An 18,935-nucleotide genomic window follows, 5' to 3' on the forward strand; every position below is an offset into this window, starting at 1 on the left:
AGAAAACTACGAAAGCACCTCAAGAAGCCTATAGCCCATTCCCATTAAACCGAATATATAAAAAATCTTACAAGTTTCTTTGTATTTATTTGTTTATTTTTACATCTTAAATGAATAACTTAACTGCAAATACGTAAAATTGCCCTTCGGTGAGAGACCAAATTCCTTCTGATAAAATAGTGTACAGTGACAAATTAAGAAAAAAAAAGTTTCCTATTCGAAATTACAAAGATTACAAGCATAGTTACACTATACCTCCCAATCTTTCCAGTGCGTTTTATAGGATAAATTTAATGTAAAAATCACAAATGCAGTATTTATACTAAATACAGCAAACCTCCACTTTCCACTTTTTCCTTGTTTTGCCAAAGAAAATGTAAAGTTTAAAGCATTTCTGAATAATGCACTGTTTATACCTAACATGAAGTTCTCCAATATAATTAACAGTAGACCGAACTCTTGCATTTGACAAGTCATTCTGAGTATGGCAATAAAAGACCAATGTTACCTACCAAATTCCCTTAAATCACTGAATATCTATCTGCATATCTATTGTATAAACAATACTATATTTTATGAAACACACATAAACATGTGAATGATTTCTTTATTTGCCAACCCACTGCCAAAAAGGCACTGCACAGAAGCCTCAGTGTCAACAAGAAAGCAATTTTTGTAACCAAAAAAATAATAAAAATTACCAAAAATGTAAAACAATAAGTACTGTCAAGTAGTTTGATTCTCTTACACAAGTTTTAAAGCACTGAAACATCTGTACTGCAGCACTGAGTGTGCCTTCCTCTGCTCAGTGTTGCTTTAAACAAACACACTTTCCTTTTTGTAATTTATGTTCACGTTTTCAAAATAAGCAGCAGAATATAAATGACACAAACTCTGTTTGGAGCACGAGTATTTTGTCATGTTTCTAATACCTCCACTGCCCTCATAGCAGCCCCCTCTCCAAAAGTAGCAACTGCTAATAACTGCAAACACAGACCAGTGCTTTGCAAGTCCTTCAGCCTTTTATTTAGGCATCCTTGACATCCCTGGCACTCGCTCTCACCCTCACACTCTCTGTCATTCGGCCTTCTTATCTGCCGTTGGCTTGAGGAAGAAGGCAGGCCGTGTGCGGCAGCGGTAGCACAGAGCCTGAGGCACCACAGCGTACAGGACATTGACCAGCAAGAAGACAGGCTGGCTGGCAGCCGGCACTCTGTAGGAGAACGGAGTCCGTGTGTGAAGAGACGCACCGATATGAGAGAACTGGGCCTGTGAAGTGAAGCGGAGAGGGAAAAATGGGAAAATGACAGTGATGACTAACATCTTCACAGTTAGTATGTTGGTATTCACACTGAGAGGAACATTGTTTTCCTTTATCACTTGATTTCACATGTTTTAAACAATATCTTTGCTCCTGATGTGACAAGTGCACGACGACGATGTCTCACTGATAACAAACTCGTCTTTTATTATGGACAAATTTTTTGTCTTTTGTTTATCCAAGTATTAGTTTATCATTGATTAACATTTGAATAAAGTCTTACTGGAACGTCCTGAAGGAAATCACACTGTGATATTGAATGGGAAGGATATTTTTCTGTTTGAATCCACTTCAGTGAAAAAGTTTCTCATTTCCTGGAATTATCCTTTCCCTTGTTCAAAATGGATCACGTCATGTCGCTGCATTGCATTCCAGTCAAATGAGATCTTTTGTGGGCTTTGCTATCTTTGTCTCCTCTACAAATAGATTTTCCTCTGTTTTATTGAGTTAAACATCAGTGCAAAACTGAGCCTAGAAGGAAATCCTCTGAAATCCTTATTAGGGTGCATTATTCTTTTAATGGACTGATGGCCATTAAAACATGGGCAAATTTATTGCCACTCATTCACAAATATCCACATCTAACAGACTCCTGCCAGTCACCATTTCATAGAAAGTCACTGGAAAAAGACACGTCTCATAGCAACCACGGCTGTCAGAGCATCAGGTTTCCTATTTATAGCTTGGACGAGCAGCTGACATTTAAGCGAATACCACCATTCCTCTTGGTCTGAAGTCAGCTTCTGCCCTTATCCCACCGGTGAGTGACGCGCCAGCCTGCGGCTCAAACACAATAGCTGCTTTGTATTGTTGAGATGTGATTGGTGCGCTTGCTGCTCCCACCACCGTTCGGAGTTTCCATCTTTAGATGTAAACAGATAAGTGTGACGCTGACTCAGACCATATCTATTCATGCAGATCCACGGCTGTTTGATTGCACAGAAGAATAACTTAAACAGAGACCGATCCAAAAGCACTATATAGAGGAGAAAGTGAGGGAACAGCCTAGACTTGGCCAGTTGCCCTCCCGTGGTCTAGCACTGCCTTATGTGGAAAAAGTTTTTGCACAAAGCTCCTCGATATGGAAGGCTTTGTGTGACTGTACATGATGAAAACCACAGCAAGGTGTGAATATCTGACCATGGCTCATATTTTATCTATAAAAAAGGGTCAGAGATCAGTTAAGATCACTGTTATCTTTGCTGTATCTTGGTAATATCTTCTAAAATGAACATAATCTATAGGTTTGGCTTCCTTGTTTAAATGTGAAGAAGTTCTTCCAAATATGTTTTATGATTCCCAGTTTTTCCTTTAGTTAGGAATAACCAACAGAACATACCTGTGCCACTGCTCCCGAGTGTACAAGAGTCAGATCTGGCATCCACTCACATCCTGGGACCAACAGCCCATAGAGAGTAATGACGTAGTACGGTCCAGAGTACAGCATGCTCACCAGCATCTGACAAACACGGGTGCAATTCACTGCTTCAGAGATTTGTGCAATGACAGTGTTAGGATGAAAGTTTGGTGTTTGTGACTTCACTTCACTGAGTTACCTGCACTTTAGGGTAGGCCAAGGGGTCTTTCAGGTAAGGCTCATAATGTTGTGTGTAATCTTGACACCATTTGCTGGAACAGTCCAGAACAATCTGAAACACGTAGAGTTTGAAATACAGACGCGCTCTACATAAAGAAGATATTCTATGCGTGCAGTGGGCAGCTGATTATCTTACCAGGCCTCTGAAGACACAGAAAGCAAAAGCAGGGATGAGGTAGATGATGAACAGTAAGTCCAGAGGTCTGTGGAGTAAACTCTTTCTTCCAGCCTCCTGGATGCTCTGAGAAAAAGCAACGATGTGATGCTGAAACATTTTTGGCTAGTGCTCTAAGATGTATGACAAAAACATTAAGTCTGGAGTTGAATTTGCAGATTTTGGCTGTTAAGAATCTGCATTGGATCTACCCACAGGCCTACAACAATCTTTGAAGCTTGGATTGATCACAGCCAAGAGAATCAAATCCAAAAGGCAGATGACTGAAATGGTCTTAATCACAAAGACGGAAGCCTATGAGGACCGAATGCCTGAAAAATTTGTCCATAGCTCACTTAAACAATTCCATGAACTCAACTTGGCAGCATGTGTGCACGTGCCCACCTGTTGTATGGTACAATTTCATCATATCTTTTGCTTTGTTTTAATGTTTGGTTATTGAAAAGTGCTAAAAAATAGAACATTGAAAAAAAGATGTTCTGCACGCTTTGCATTTCCTCACATCCCTTAAAAGCTATGCATGTGAATCTTCAATGTTATTTTTTTTTGGCAGTTTTGATCCTGACTCACTGTCGAGCGAACATCCCGCGTGGAGGGCTGGCTGATGATGCGGAAGCAGGCCCAGACAGACACTAAGATATATAGCATGTGGAGGAGGAAGAGGCCAACCTGGGTCCCATATTTCCCTGGGAAAAGACAGAGTAAGAAAATGTCTCACTGTGGGAAAGACACAAACAAAAACACTAAAAGTAGCTGCATTTACAGTAAAATGTGGATCTTTTTAAACTGTAGTCTACAAAAAACTGCAAAGTTTGAACCATTCTCATGGGAAGCATGTGCACGGGGTTACACAGACTACACCGCACCGGCATCTAAAAGCATCCCATTATTTTTAGTGTACTTACCCACAGCATTCCCAAGAATGTACACTATGGCACGCATGAGAAAAGAGCCCACCCAGTAGAGTCCAATGGCTCGATAACTGTCCCTGCACAGATAGATAGATAGATACAAATCTGCCCACATTTAATGCTAGTGTGGTGAATATCCTTGTGGACAATGCTGCTCTTACCCCCAAGTAATCGCAGCAATCATGAGCAGATACATGAGATAGTGCACACAGCCATCCCAGTAGGAGATCATGTGCCCGTGTGCTGTCTTAATGTGTGGATCTGCCTGAAAGACAGGATAGATTTATCAGGAAAAACATTTGCAGGCACATCCAGCACAGACAACTCCCAAACAAGACTCACAACACTTGCCACTTTGAAGTAAAACGTCACAAATCCATCGATGATGTTGTCCTGCTCCAGCCCGATGATCAGATTCACCACACTGAGGAATGCAAACACTGCATACACTGCACAGACAGATGCATGTATTGGATTTATTCCAACAGGGTGACAAGCTAGCCAACAGCAAACACTTTAGGTTTACTGGCTCCTAAGCCTGGATGTGCACCATGCAAATATAATGTGCTATATATCACTTTTTAACATTTGACCCCACAAGATTGTATTAATAAACACCACATACACACATGCAGGCAGATATGTCTATACTGTGTGACAATATGATTCCTCAGGAGTTGGTATCGATCTTTCTCTCACAACAAGAGACATGCATTTGAGAATTCATACCATAGAAAAGAGGATCTACTGGAGCCTTCTTCTTGAGCATGAAACGGGCCGAGATGACCAGGATGAGGACTGTCGTACACCCAGCGAAGAAGAACGCTTCAGCACTAAAACACAATGAAAAAAACAAACATCACATATGCGTGTATCTGTAAATTTCATTTTTAGATGATGCTAGTCATTGTCGAGAGCGTACAAATACCATCCCAAAAACTGAAAGGCGTGGACCTGCTCTTACTCACCTGTTGCTGTAAATGAGGGAGTTAAACAAATAGCAGATGGGGATGGACATCAAGGAGAGCACGAACACTCCCGTCCCTGCAGACGCGCTCATTGTGGACCAGGTATGAGCGATTCACCTTGTGTGAGAAACGAGAGTTTCAAAATAATTCAGCCGCAGAAAACTCTCATGTGTCGTCTGTACCTCATATTTCAAGGAATATGGAAAAGTCACGGTGAGTCCAACTATGCAAACAACTTGCAGCTTCTGCATGCGGCGTATGATCTGTCCTGTTCTGCTATAGTCTTTCTCACTTTCACTCCCTCTCTCTCTCTCACCTACCTCTCTGCTTCCCTGCCTCCTACCTACTGTCACACACACACAAACACACACACACACACACACACACACACACACACACACACACACACACACACGCACGCAAGCACGCACGCACGCACACACACAGCTGTTCAGACTCACATTGAAAGAGAACGATCACATATCGTTATGGTGCTAATCAGAATACAAATTATTTATTTTGGAGTGTTATAGTCTATTAATAGGCTGTGACTGTGGTTTCATGCTCTTTTAGTAAAAGTGCAGACTCTGCCATCTAGCGGCCGATTGGAAAACTTGAAGCAGGCAGCAAGACGTATATTATTCAAATGTAATAAACACGTAATGGGCATTATACAAGGGAATACAATAAAAAAAAAAACACAAAATAAATCAATCAAACAAATAAATGTGCTTATGTGTATAAATGTATATATGTACATTTCCAAATACAATTGATATATATGCGTATTTATACGTTTATTCTCTAGTTTACTTATAATAAAGTACAAGATTTCCAAGCTGATAAACAAAAATGTAGGCCTAATTATTATTAATCGAAAAGTACTGAATAACTTATGAGACACAATAACAGATTTTCTATTCATAAGGTAAATATTTTATAGGGGTCTTAAAGATTTCAGCTTTTCATGTTATGTTTTTGTTTGGTATCGTTTTGTAAGTTAAACTTGGATTATTTCCATCGATAAAGTGTTTGCTGGAAGCTTAAGGTATACAGCCTACCCTATCTGTAGGATATCTACCCTGCTTTTTCCTTAATATAAATGAAAACAATCGCCAGCAAATGTTTAAGTTTGTTAAAGGAATCATCAGGAAGACTTTTCATATCTAGTGAGGTTATAGGAATTTCTTTGGAGTTGAATCCTAAATTGTAGATGTGTAATAGATACACACATAACCTTTTTTTTGAAAAAACAAAACAAAACAGCAAAGAAAAAAAAACCTTGATAATTGTAATTGTTGTATTTTTTCCTTTTCTTTCAAAGAACAATATAATATAATTCAAAGAATATAACTGGTTTCTAGCTATGTAATCATACAGTGATAATATTTTTCCTTATGAGTGTAATTCTTGATATGGCAAAATTAAACGCTCACAAATGTTAATTTACTAATAAAAACAAACTTGGCTTTGCTTCACATTTGAAGGAAATGTGACTTTTTATTGGTAATATTTCACCCTCCGTAAAATATTTGTAATATAAATATCACAACTTTACTGATATTATTATTATTTTGCATTATTTGTTTATTCGCCAGTCTAAATTTCGGACGTGTGGCTGTTGTTGCTCTTCTCGTTGTCACTTCATGGCACCGTTGCCTCATTTGTTTGCTGTGCTTGAATTCAACAATAAAGTTTAATGAAAAAAATGTTTTTCAGGGAGTGTGCGCCTGCGTCATTTCTGAAAAAGACGCAAGCTAGCAGGTAACTAGCTAAACATCTAAGAGCGATGGCGTCTGCTGCGATGGATACCACGTAATAAATACCGACTCATACAGTACGGTCGTTCGGTGTATGTTCGTGCATCGTTGACGGTTCTTTACAGGATAAAAACAAAAAAAATAGAAGTGTGCCATTATGGCGACCGGGAGCGGCGGCAGCGAACGCGGCGGCTTAGCGTCAAACCATGACGGTCAGGATGCAGCGTCCAACTCGGCTCAGTCTGGAGCCGCGGCACTGCTCTCCAACGTGCCAGCCTCCGGTCCTGCCCGGTCCGCCTCCCCGCCTGTGCTCGGCCTTCACCGGGAGCCCATGTACAACTGGCAGGCGACGAAGAGCTCCCTGAAGGAGCGCTTCGCCTTCCTCTTCAACAATGAGCTGCTCAGCGACGTCAGGTTCATAGTCGGGAAAGGCAGACAGGCCCAGAGGATACCGGCCCATAAGTTCGTCCTGGCCGCCGGCAGCGCCGTTTTTGATGCCATGTTCAACGGAGGGATGGCCACAACGTCGACGGAAATCGAGCTGCCCGACGTGGAGCCCGCAGCCTTCCTCGCCCTGCTCAGGTAGGACGGGTGGTCTCAAATACCCAAATTCAAGCACACAGAGTTAATCTGCATGGTCTGCAACGTTGCGCCTCAGCTCCATTTGAAGGAGGCTGTTTGTTATCGCTCTGCACACTGGGATCAATTAAATGAGAGCATCATGACAGACACAGTGGGTTTAACTCTCATCTCACATCATCACAGACACTTGCATCAACTAAGTACAACCAGCCAGTAGATTAATGCATTAATAGTTCATTGTTAATTATTAAAATTACACATATTCTTTGATTGTAGCACCTCAGTTGCAAAGATTTGATAATTAATTGATTAGATGTCAGCTATTAAATTCATGTGCACCTATTTTGATAATCAGTTAATCAGTTTGAGTCATTTTTAAGAAAAAAAATGTGAATATTTTCTCTTTCTTTACTCCCCAATGACAGTAAATGGGATAACTTTCGGTTGTGGACAAAACGAGACATTTGAGGATGTCATCTTGGGCTCTGGAAACACTGATCAACATTTTTTGCCATTTTCTTACATTTTAGACCAACCAGCTAATCATTTAATTAAGAAAATAATCAACAAATTTATCACTACAAGGAAAACAATCATTAGCTGATTCACCTTTGGAACAGACGCTCAAGACAAATTTGTCCTGATGTACTGATGTAGGTCTGTTGATGATTCTTAGAAAGCTAAAATAAGAGCGTGTTGTCGGAGGAAAACAGCTTCAGTGTGGAGCCTTATGGGAAGCAGGATTTGGCCAAAAGTCAAAGATCTCTTTGCCCAGAGTTAAGCTCAGATACAATAGCATTAGCTATGGCAAGAGGCAGGTTTACTGGTTTCTCTGAACAGAAAATACTTTCAGTGAGACTCAAGACAAAGGGTTACACTATTTAGTAAAATGGCCTTGATTTGGGATGTGTTCTTCTGGATGAAGGAAGCGTTTGTGTGGCAGATTTTCTGAGGTTTGACCAGACTGCCTTTAACAACATGACTGCACACGTTGTCGTGTTTCCTCTGGACAGGTTCCTGTATTCTGACGAGGTCCACATCGGTCCAGAGACTGTGATGACAACTCTGTATACGGCTAAGAAGTACGCCGTCCCTGCTCTGGAGAGTCACTGTGTGGAGTTCCTCACCAAGCACCTCAGAGCCGACAACGCATTCATGCTGCTCACTCAGGTGAAATTCAGATCATTTAGGGTTTCATGTGCTGACGTTTGGGAGATTTGTCTCTTGAATTTCATTGGTGATGCTCAAAGCCTTGAAAAATGACATTTGAACACAACAAATTCCCAGAAATGGTGAAAAGGTGGTGGAGATGACTTACCTTACTGTGATCAGTGTTCACTGGATCTGCTTTCAGAAGATCACAGCTTGGCCAGCAGAAAGTCAGACAACATATTCTTAATATTTGATCTGATCTCACTGTTTGAGGCGTAAAGCACCAAAGTAAGAGTATTTCAAAACAGGGCAGATTGGTCTGTTTCTGGGGCGATATGTGAAATAATGTTCTTATCGTTACATCTCCTGGAAAAGGTGTCAGCCTTCACAGTAAAGGACAAAACCATTCGTCTTTCTCTATATCCACCGCAGACCGTCCTCCAGCTATCGATGGGAAAGTGTTTATGACGTTAGCCGTTCTATTTTTGTTTTATGCCACCGTTCGTTTGATTTCAGCATTGTGTTCTGCTGCGCCTTCAGGCTGCATGCTGATCTATGATCAAAAGCAACTCCTTTTTTTTTTTTTTTTTTGTCCAACTTGTTTAAACTGCCTGAAGCAACCCAGAGAAAAGAAGACACAGTCCCAGCAGACTGCTCTTCGTTATTAGAGTCATTGCTTTTGTGAAGTCTGAAGGATATTTTTACTTTTTGGTCCACGTTAAAGAAAAGAGCAGTATTGGCTAATACATACTCACTGCATGTGTCTTCTTCTGTGCTTTGAATTACAGGCGAGGTTATTCGACGAGCCTCAACTTGCCAGTCTCTGCTTGGACACCATAGACAAAAGCACCGCGGACGCAATAAACGCAGAGGGCTTCACAGATATTGACCTCGGTGTGTGAGTCTTCCTCACCTCATACTCCGTTTCTGCAGCTCATTTGGATACAAAATCAATATTCTCTGTGTTTGTGCATTTTATGTGTAGACACCTTATGCGCGGTGCTACAAAGAGACACACTCAGCATCAGGGAGAACCGCCTGTTTGGGGCGGTGGTACGCTGGGCAGAGGCCGAGTGTTACAGGCAACAGCTTCCCCCGACCTCGGAGAACAAGCAGAAGGTTCTGGGCAAAGCCCTCCCGCTCATCCGCTTCCCGCTCATGACTGTTGAGGAGTTTGCTGCAGGTAAGCGCATCACAAAGAGAAATTGTTTCTCGCGCTGCATTGGTATTTTATGTAACACTATACTGACCAATTCAGCCATTATTAAGCATATTCGTCATGTTCCTGATGTGTCCATACAACTCAAACCACAGAAACCAGCTTGATATTCTTTCTTGTACAACAGGGCCTGCCCAGTCTGGAATATTGTTCGATCGGGAGGTGGTAAATCTGTTTTTACACTTTACAGTAAACCCCAAACCACGGGTCGACTACATTGACAGGCCCCGCTGCTGCCTCAGAGGAGAGGAGTGCAGCATTAATAGATTCCAGCAGGTTGAGAGTCGATGGGGGTACAGTGGTACCAGCGACAGAATCAGGTGAGACAGACAGACAGTTCAGTCGGTGGTTAATCTGAGCAAACTCAACTGTGGTTGCATTTTTTAAAATTTCCTCTCCCTGTTTGTCTTTCTCCCTCTGTAGATTCAATGTTAACAGAAGAATATCCATAGTGGGTTTTGGCTTGTATGGTTCAATACACGGACCCACTGACTATCAGGTCAACATCCAGGTAACTTCAGGCATTAAACTCTTACACTGCTTATGTCATTGGTGTCATGAAGAGTTGTCATTTATACTTTCTAGTAAGGCTGGGTGTCCAGTATTAAATGTATGTATTGGTGCTGATACAGTGCACCAGTTTCAATACCAATAGAAACATTTTTTGTTTGTCTGTCTGCAATAATTTTGAGAAACGTATCTTTCATTTGTTTTTTATTTCACAAAAAAATACCAACCTTCTCAAAAGTATAACGTTGTCTTAATACAACCAACAATGCAATTCAATAAAAACTAAAAGGTAAATGAAATGCTAATATGAGCAAAATTATGTTCTAAGTCAGAAACCCATTGATCAGAAATTACTGAGTAGATCTGATGCCGGTGCTGAGGTTTGTTAACCGGCTCTGCTTTCAGGAAGTGGATGCAGCTTCACCTCATTCTGTATGTCTTGTGATTCCTCTTCAGTTAAAGGTTTCTTGGATTTCCCACAGCTAATTTGTACTACCTCAGAGAACTACTGTGTTACTACTGTGAAGATGAAGTGCAAGAATACTTATGATCAATAGAGACGGACGTCGATGGAGAGATTAATATCTCTGCCATCTTAAAGTGGATTTTCCCTGTATGATGGTTAAAACTGGGGGATTCTGTGCAGAGCATTTTGTGTATTTTGTCACTGTCAGTTATCAAAAACTGTATTAGTGCTCGACATGGATAAGACACAGTACATTATGGTAGTTAGTCTGGTCCCAGACCTCTGAATTACAGCCCACATCTCAGATTTCCTCTGTGATTCAAATCGACTGTCAGTCAATTTACAGAAATGACTCTTAAATCCAAAGCTTAAAATGTCAAAGTACTTGATAGACATTGAAAAATGACAGATTGATGATTTATATGGCTTCCTGGTGATTTAGGGGTCTCTGTTGTGTAATCACAACATCCCCACAATGTTACAGTTTGAGCCCACTGAAGCAGGTGTAATTTAGTCAGAGACACGGTGAAAAATTTGGCAACACACAGATGAACTCAGAGATGCAAAGCACCCTGCCAGCTGTGCTTTTAACCCTTTAACCTGTTATAAAGTAGATTTTTCCTCTGCACCTCGTTGTTCATTTAGTCAAGACACTGTTCTGCTCTGTAGATCTTAGAGAGCGACAAACGCATCACGCTGGGCCAGAACGACACCGGTTTCAGCTGCGACGGCACGGCACACACGTTCAGAGTGATGTTCAAAGAGCCTGTGGAAATTCTACCCAATGTCAGCTACACTGCATGTGCCACCTTAAAGGTCAGTCCGAGCTCGCTGTGCTTAAAATGTGTCCTAAATTAAAACTGTCTGTTTGATCCCATGTCAGGATTAACACCTGCTTTTACATTTTACACCTCAGGGCCCAGATTCTCATTACGGCACAAAGGGGATGAAGAAAGTGACCCAGGAATCAGTGACGGGGACCAAGACGACGTTTTTCTTTTTCAGCTCACCTGGAAATAACAATGGTACATCCGTGGAGGATGGGCAGATTCCAGAGATCATCTACTACACCTAGACTTAACACGGTGTCATGCAGGTACACTGAACCAGGGAGACCTCAGACTGCTGGGAAGACTACACTGCTGGAGATATACGTAGTGCCTCATGATCCCATAGAATTAAGAATGTGTGTGTTTGAGTGTGTGCGCGTGTGTGCTGTATGTGTGTATCTGTCTATAGTGGTGTACAGACATGCTCATGAATGTGGAAACAGTTGGAGTTGTGGGAAAACCGCAGTTCTGGTGTGAGAAAAGGGTTTTTTGGGCATAAACTTCATCATCAGTTGTAAATGATCTAAATACTGATGTCCTGTCTGTGTGTTGTTATCAGTAAGTTGCCAGTGCAGGAGTCTTTCCTGCAGAACTACAGAGACCGCTGCCATTTGCTGGTTGACACCATTTCACTTTGTTATTTTTGTCAGTTTTTGCAGATGCATTCACTGAAAGTATAATATTTGCATATTTTTATTGTGCACTGTTATCATTTATTCAGCAGGTGTCTTCTTTGTTTTTGCATTGTATCCGATCATGTGTGTTATGTAACTTTGCCAGTGGTACATGTTGTAATTTATGACTTCATGTTTGCTTAGCACATCATTAAAGTTAAAAAAAAAAAAAAAAAAATGCTCCAAGACTTTTATGGTGAAATAAATAAAAGAAAAAAAAGTTTATTTTTAGCTTTTTGACAATAAAATGTGGTGAGACCAAAATAAGACTGTTTCCTTTTGATAAATCCAGATGAAGTTGGTTGTGGGTAAATAATATATGTGTAGTTTGTGTCATTCCTCTTTCTGCCACTAGGTGATGCCAGATACTCCATGCAGCCAGCTATCACACTACCAAACAGATGAACTGGGGTGCAGGAAGTGGTTCCCCAGTAAAGGGTTAAACCTGAGAGCTTGTGAGGTGATCGCTGCGATGGGAAAGAAAACAAAAGCCTCACAAACATGTCGTCAGGCCCATAGTTATTCAAATGAAACAATCTGAAAACTGGTTGAACTGCTTGAGTCAAGAGAGAAATGCACACACAGGGAGAAAGTATTCAGACCCTTAAACTGAAAGCACCACTGCAGCAGTGCACATGTATACTCCTTGTCAAGAACCACTGGTTTAATCTTTAACAATGTATCATTTAAGAAGCTTATCCGATATTTTATATAAACTATTAATCTGCAAAATAAACACAGTGGAGTAAAAAGTATGATGTTTCTCACTGAAATGTACTGAATAAGAAGAATAAAATAGCAGAAAATGGAAATACTCAAGTTGAGTACTTGAGTAAATGTACACACGTGAGGAGAAGTTGCATCACATAAGCAGCATTTCTTTGTTGCAGCTGGTGCAGTTTCTCACTACTGTCAGGTAATTTAACGAATTATGTCTATGTTTTGCATCAACATTTTTATCTGTAATCATAGTTGTTAAAAAGTATAATGGAGTAAAAAGTATATTTTTAGCTCTGAAAGTATAGGTGTACATACTGTGCAGTACTTGAATGCATACTTTCCACCACTGGAAGAGCCTCATTTTAAAGGATCAAAAATGTTGATGATAAAGTACCGCGCTCATTTCACTGTTGGAGTGTCCAAAATTTGGCTGCATACATGAACAACTCATGTTTCTATTTATTCAAATGTTGTGATTGAAGCTGGAGTTTCAGATGCAAGAAGTGCCGCAGAGTGTGTGTCCCTCAAATCTAGCGGGAACTTCAATGTAAAGAGGCCTGAAAACACCAAGGATTGTCAGTTTAGCCCGAGTTGTGTCCTCCTAAATCTCTAAAGCTGTGTCTACAGCACAGAGATGAAGGGCTCTTAAATTGCATAATACGCACATTCATATGAGGAAGGCGGTGGAAACAAGGCTACTTTGGACGGCTGTGAGTGGGCTTTGACAAGGAGAGTGATCCACGGAGGCTGTCAGGTGAGTCACCGGTAGTTGAGAGCTTCTCCTGCTGGCTGCCCACTTAGGCCGCCTTTTTAACAGAAAAGAACCAAGAAAATCAGCTTGAGACAGGTTTTCACCACCCACCAGGCACAAAACACTCAAAAACCAAGAGTACAAATAGACAACAGCATTAGCAGTCCCCTGCTCTCACCTGCCTGTGCAAACAACCAAAAAAAATGTTTCAAGGTCCTGGGGGACTCTGAAAACACAAGCCTCATGAAAGCTGCTGCAGTGTGTTTCAGAGGGTGATGGAGGGACGTTTCCGCTCATACTGAGCCACTAAAGAGGCTAAATCTGAAGCTTATGGGGAAAAACTCCTTACAGCTATTAGATTACAAATCCATGGCAGTGATTTGTGATCTTCTGAAGCGTGTGGTTGTATTTCTGTCTGCTTGTTTGTGTGTGTGTGTGTGTGTGTGTGTGGGTAGATAGCAGCAGAATGGGCTGTCTTTCTCATTTTGAGCTTTCTACTTGAACACTGACAGCAGGGGAGTGGATTTCTGCCTCTGCTGTTTTTGACAATATGACATATGACTGTGCAGGGCTGAAGTGCTGCAGAGTCAGACTTACTTCGCCGTTAGCAAAACACAGAAAGGCCTTTTTCTCCCCATTTTGACTCCGTAGCGCAACGCTGTCCCCTCATGAAGACAGATTCTTGAAAATGTCACTCCGTCCGTTATGGTTTTATGTTTTATGCTGCTGGAAAATTGCAATGGAATACTCTTTTTGATAATCTAAAAAAAAGGCACAAAATAATGAGTAAATGACAAGAAAAGATTATAGCAATGATGAAAAGATGAAGGCTGAAGCCAGAGCTCATTACGCCTACCTTCCTCACAAGATGAAAAATAGAACATTTATGAACAACCTACACAGTCCAGACAGTGAATAAAATGGTGGTTATGCAGATAAAACATACATGCATATACTCATCCAGCCATTCATACAGTACATATACACACACACACATATCTGAATACATACAGTGACAGGCTGTACACTATACACACATATATGCACAGATGGGTTTTGGTAAGAAGTGGTGATGAGATATCTAACGGTGGAAACAATCTTTTGAAAAGTGGCTGAAGGAAGGCACAGGATGTGTCTTCTTGGCAATATCAACTTCTGAAAAGGATGAGATTCACTCAGATGTGAAGAATCTCACATAAAACTGTCATTAAAAATACATAAAGTGAAAGCGGCTCTTTAGCGTTGCTTATGGCAGTCACAGCCTGTCTGCTGTGCTGTTAATGAGTGCTCCACGGATCCAGCATGTTCAACACTGTTGAACTTTTAATGGAACATTTTTTCAAAAGTGGAAAAACCGATGATGAAGAATTTTGTTTTTTGTTTTATGTGTTCTTCTTCTTTGTCAAAACCTGCCACATATAATACTCACAATTCAACGCAGGTGAATTATGCTAATTCGGTGCTAATTTGTCATCTTCAGCTCAAACTCACGCTGACTCGAGTGACATCACACAAGGCAAGTCATCAGACTTCGTGCTGCTCCCTCTGCAGCCGCAAAAGGCTTTATGCAACTGCTTCATGTGCAGTAGTACTCAACAAGACCAGTAAACAAACTTTGATGTGTAAAATCGATGGAGTTCAGCTTTAAGATATGAATTTAAGTCATTCAGTCCAATTCTATCTGCAACGTGCGCTCCGATGAATTTAAACTACATTAGGTCATTTGTGAATTTCTTTCAGATGTTCCTAGAAAGTGAATTGGCTTCATCTGAGACTGCACTCAATCAGTCAACCTGAAATTTGACTTCGGTGTGCAGCCTTTCCTGCAATTTGCCAGGGTGATTAATCTTCGCTGGCCCATTTATTTAAACATCCTGTACACCCAGTTAGCATGACGCATCCTCTGTGGCTGTTATCAGCATTTATACAGAATGTTCCGGTGTGAGATCCAGCTCTGGGTGTGTGTCCAGACCACTTCACAGCAACATCAACCTGCAGGGATGAAGGAGCGTGTGTGCGTGTGTGTGTGTGTGTGTGTGTGTGTGTGTGTGTGTGTGTGTGTGTGTGTGTGTGTGTGTGTGTCCCTACTTGTCCAGCTGGTGGGAGTTATGTAATCTGTATCCCAGTGATGTAAGACTGTAATTAATTACCACGTACATATATAGGACTGTGTGCTGAGCATCAGTAGCCCCCTGAGCCGCTGAATCACTGGGTGTCGAGCTTTGCTCATGTCAAGTGAAAACTACTCATTTGTGACTTCTCGCACTTTATAATTCACAAGAGGGAAGAGGAGCGGAGGGTCATCATGGCTTTCCTGTCTCACTGTAGAAAATACAAACTTTACAAACGTTTGCTTTTTTTCGGTGCTAATGGAGGAAACATGGCAATATGGTTATAGTGACAGTGGAGACAGCAGGATGATGAAAGTCCAGGTAGTCAGGTGCATAGGTCTGTATTTTTCTGTTGCATATTAGAAGTTAATTTCTGCCAGGAACAGAAAGATGTTATATACTGCTCAATACTAAGTGAAAATTATGCAAAAAGAAGTGACTTAAGTGACATTTTACAATAGAAAAAAAGTACCCAGTAAGCTGTGCCAGCATGAACAACACCAGCACCCTAAAACTTAAGCAGCTAAATGGAATTCAGCCATTGCTGATTTTATTATTTACATCTATGACCTGTCAGAATGTCTTTAATTGGTGGTTACAGTATATTGGCTCCAGTATGAACATGTTGTTGTTTTTGAGTTTGACAAAGGTTTGTTAGCGGAGCACAAGACATGAACACATTTAGTTAACAAGCCAGGAATCACCACAGCGAGTAAAATGAATTCCTCACCGACTGGTTTCCAAAAGCAGAACATTTGTTTTTCAAAGAAAATCTGCCTGTGCCCTTTGAGTGTGACTTGAATTAATATTCAACAACGTAGATATTCAGCGGCGGATCAATGAGGTGCTCTGCAGGGTGCTGATGCTTGTCATCCTTAAGTTTAATTGCAGCCTTGTTAGCGGTAAACACAGAGCAGGCTGAAGACAAACACATGTCCCATGTTATACCCTGGCACTGTTGAATTTAGGAATGAATTTAAGAAAAGAGAAAGACAGCTGAGACGCTGCATGTTTGACAGAACATCACTCACAAACCAGCATCATTTCTGCCCTGAAAGGGTTCTCAGTGTACAGTGTGTTAGGTGTAATTCAGATGACATGTCAGCCTGTCCCTGAGGTAAAGGACTGGTTTGGATGACACAGGCGAACTGAACAGTGGATGTAAGGTCTGTGCAGATGGCAAGTTCTTGGTTTGGGAGATCAAACAGGACTTCTGATAACAAATTTCATATCTTACTGTGTGTGACAATACGACCAGTGTTGAAAAGTAAAAGGAAAGTGCATTTACTAAAGTACTGTATAAATAACAAATAAAATTTTAAGGTTCTTGTACTTTGATGTATATTTCTACTCCACAAAAATTCGGATTACTTTTTATTTAACGGCTTGAATTCCTAATTACTTTCCAAACTAAAATGTAAATTAAATAATACCATCAGGGTATAAAATACAACACACTGTAAAAGATTAAGCCAGTGGTTTCCAACCTTTTTTGGCTTATGACCCCTTACAAAAAGCAGCGTCTGTTTTGGGTCTCTAATCATGTTTCAGATGTCTGTAAGCTGTTATCAGTTCTACCAAAGAAAGCATTCTGACATCGTTTCATTTCATTTCAATTTGACGCCCAAATTGGTACAGTACAGGTACAACTTTCCAGTATTTCACAAAGAGCAAAGATTAGAGAAAAATTATAAAGTCTTATCCAATTATGTATCAGTCACAGGACAATATATCCAAGTAAAGGAACCAAGTACTTCCTCCACTGAGTATTATAAAAGCCTTTGTTCCTGTGGAGGTACCACCAGATATAATCAGACTAACAAGCTCCCCTCGGCAGCAGCAGAGTCCACTGTCTTTCCATGGATGACCTGAGCGGCTGCATGATTAACTTATAGAGCATGCAGTTGGATGAGCAGGGGACAAGATGCTATCACACTGCATCTGCTATGGCAATTATTAGGGTCTATTCTTAAGTCTAAGCGCACATATGAGTGCTTGCCTACTATTTGCACGTGTGTGTTCGTGTGACAGGGTGTAATTGCGTCCTGATTTGTATGTGCTTTACTGAGCTGGGGGGCATTTCTTTCAGCAGAAAGAGGAGAGCAAGAGTATTTCGCCATTCACACACGTCACACACTACATGAACCCTCCCCACTGTCTGCTGGGGGCAGGCTGGCCTGGGCCAACCTTAGCCCCTGCACTCTCCAACACCAGATGTAGGTCGCCGAGTGCTGCAGGGGCTGGGGGATGTGGTGTCTGTGTGTGTGTGTGTGTGTGTGTGTGTGTTGGTGGAGAGGCTGTGTTTTGTGCGCACACGTGTATGTGTGTATGCACTTAGACAGTTGGGGGAGATAGAGTGATGATTGTGGTGGATGAGTTCATCATCAAGGACATGGCCCCCAGCACACTGTCTCCATTGCTGTCACATTGCATCGTCACAAACAGGCCACATGAAGCCTGACAGCCCGGCAGACCAGACCGAGGGGACTCTCACTCGTCCCTCACTGTGGCTCTCTATTGTTTTCCTTCTCTTACACTCTCATTCTCATGCATTAGCAGCTTATTAATTAAAATGGAATAGGCAATGGGTTTGATTATAGGGGGCACTGAAAGTTTCATGAGCTCCTCTCAAGCAAGTAGCTGAATGAATCCCTCACAATTTTATGCTGATTTTTTCTTGATGTGGCAATAATACATTCAGACACAATCCTCAGGGTTGAGCTCCTGAGGATTTCAGGACGTCAGTGTATCTCAGTCTAAGGGAAACAGTAATATTAGCTGTGAAACAACACACAAATTCAAAGCAGGTATGAATATACAGTGTGTACACATGGAAAAGGGTTCAAAACAGAGCATTTACAGCCTTGCTCGTGGCTCTGTGAGGCTGTTCTGACCTAAATGCTAACTGCAGCGGGCTAACTTGTTCACAATAAATGCTGAGGTTTAGCAGGTAATGTTTATGTTCACCATATTCCTTTGGCATATTAGTCTGCTTAATTAGCATGTGACATAAAGAACAGCTGGGGCTGATGAGAATGGAGTTTTGCAGATATTTTTACATGAGAGGTTAAGGGATGACAATCCATCAAACAGCTGGCAAAGCATTTCACTCAAAACCACAAATGTGAACGTCATGTTGGTGCTGGAGGAAAAGTCAGGGAGTCCTCTGGAGACCATGAATGGCTGTA

The 18,935-nt window shown here is 41.2% G+C and overlaps 2 protein-coding genes across 5 annotated transcripts; one reads left to right on the top strand and one right to left on the bottom strand.

The window, feature by feature from the left end:
• Positions 1-587: 587 nt before the first annotated feature.
• Positions 588-6,211, bottom strand: LOC143321251 (transmembrane 6 superfamily member 1-like). Of its 3 annotated transcripts, none has more exons than XM_076731490.1 (10): positions 4,973-6,211; positions 4,734-4,837; positions 4,352-4,453; positions 4,166-4,265; positions 3,999-4,081; positions 3,664-3,779; positions 3,055-3,159; positions 2,878-2,970; positions 2,661-2,780; positions 588-1,269 (listed from the first exon to the last, which is right to left on the bottom strand). In XM_076731490.1, the coding sequence occupies exons 1-10, from the start codon at positions 5,062-5,064 to the stop codon at positions 1,078-1,080; spliced, it is 1,107 nt and encodes a 368-aa protein (XP_076587605.1). In that variant the 5' UTR covers positions 5,065-6,211; the 3' UTR covers positions 588-1,077. The 3 variants fall into 3 exon arrangements, with proteins under 3 accessions (XP_076587605.1, XP_076587597.1, XP_076587613.1); XM_076731482.1 differs by having other exon boundaries at positions 4,166-4,269; positions 4,347-4,453; XM_076731498.1 differs by lacking the exon at positions 3,055-3,159 and having other exon boundaries at positions 4,166-4,269; positions 4,347-4,453.
• A 463-nt stretch (positions 6,212-6,674) lies between these two features.
• Positions 6,675-12,390, top strand: LOC143321239 (BTB/POZ domain-containing protein 1-like). Of its 2 annotated transcripts, none has more exons than XM_076731461.1 (8): positions 6,675-7,314; positions 8,328-8,484; positions 9,255-9,360; positions 9,452-9,649; positions 9,813-10,005; positions 10,109-10,196; positions 11,331-11,477; positions 11,578-12,390. In XM_076731461.1, exons 1-8 carry the CDS (start codon positions 6,890-6,892, stop codon positions 11,734-11,736), a joined length of 1,473 nt encoding a protein of 490 aa, XP_076587576.1. In that variant the 5' UTR covers positions 6,675-6,889; the 3' UTR covers positions 11,737-12,390. The 2 variants fall into 2 exon arrangements, with proteins under 2 accessions (XP_076587576.1, XP_076587584.1); XM_076731469.1 differs by having other exon boundaries at positions 6,690-7,314; positions 9,876-10,005.
• The last annotated feature ends 6,545 nt before the right edge of the window (positions 12,391-18,935 follow it).

This window comes from Chaetodon auriga, chromosome 1 (assembly GCF_051107435.1).
Source record: "Chaetodon auriga isolate fChaAug3 chromosome 1, fChaAug3.hap1, whole genome shotgun sequence".
NCBI classification, from domain to species: Eukaryota; Metazoa; Chordata; class Actinopteri; order Chaetodontiformes; family Chaetodontidae; genus Chaetodon; species Chaetodon auriga.

Bases quoted from the DNA above. Each gene is read 5' to 3' on its own strand.
- LOC143321251 (XM_076731482.1), bottom strand. From the start codon at position 5,064: ATGAGCGCGTCTGCAGGGACGGGAGTGTTCGTGCTCTCCTTGATGTCC. The intron at 4,270-4,346 runs GTGAGTCTTGTT...CCTGTCTTTCAG, and splicing joins ACTTCAAAGTGGCAAGTGTT to GCAGATCCACACATTAAGAC. The intron at 4,082-4,165 runs GTAAGAGCAGCA...CTATCTGTGCAG, and splicing joins ATTGCTGCGATTACTTGGGG to GGACAGTTATCGAGCCATTG.
- LOC143321239 (XM_076731461.1), top strand. From the start codon at position 6,890: ATGGCGACCGGGAGCGGCGGCAGCGAACGCGGCGGCTTAGCGTCAAAC. The intron at 9,650-9,812 runs GTAAGCGCATCA...CTTGTACAACAG, and splicing joins TGTTGAGGAGTTTGCTGCAG to GGCCTGCCCAGTCTGGAATA. The intron at 10,006-10,108 runs GTGAGACAGACA...CTCCCTCTGTAG, and splicing joins GGTACCAGCGACAGAATCAG to ATTCAATGTTAACAGAAGAA.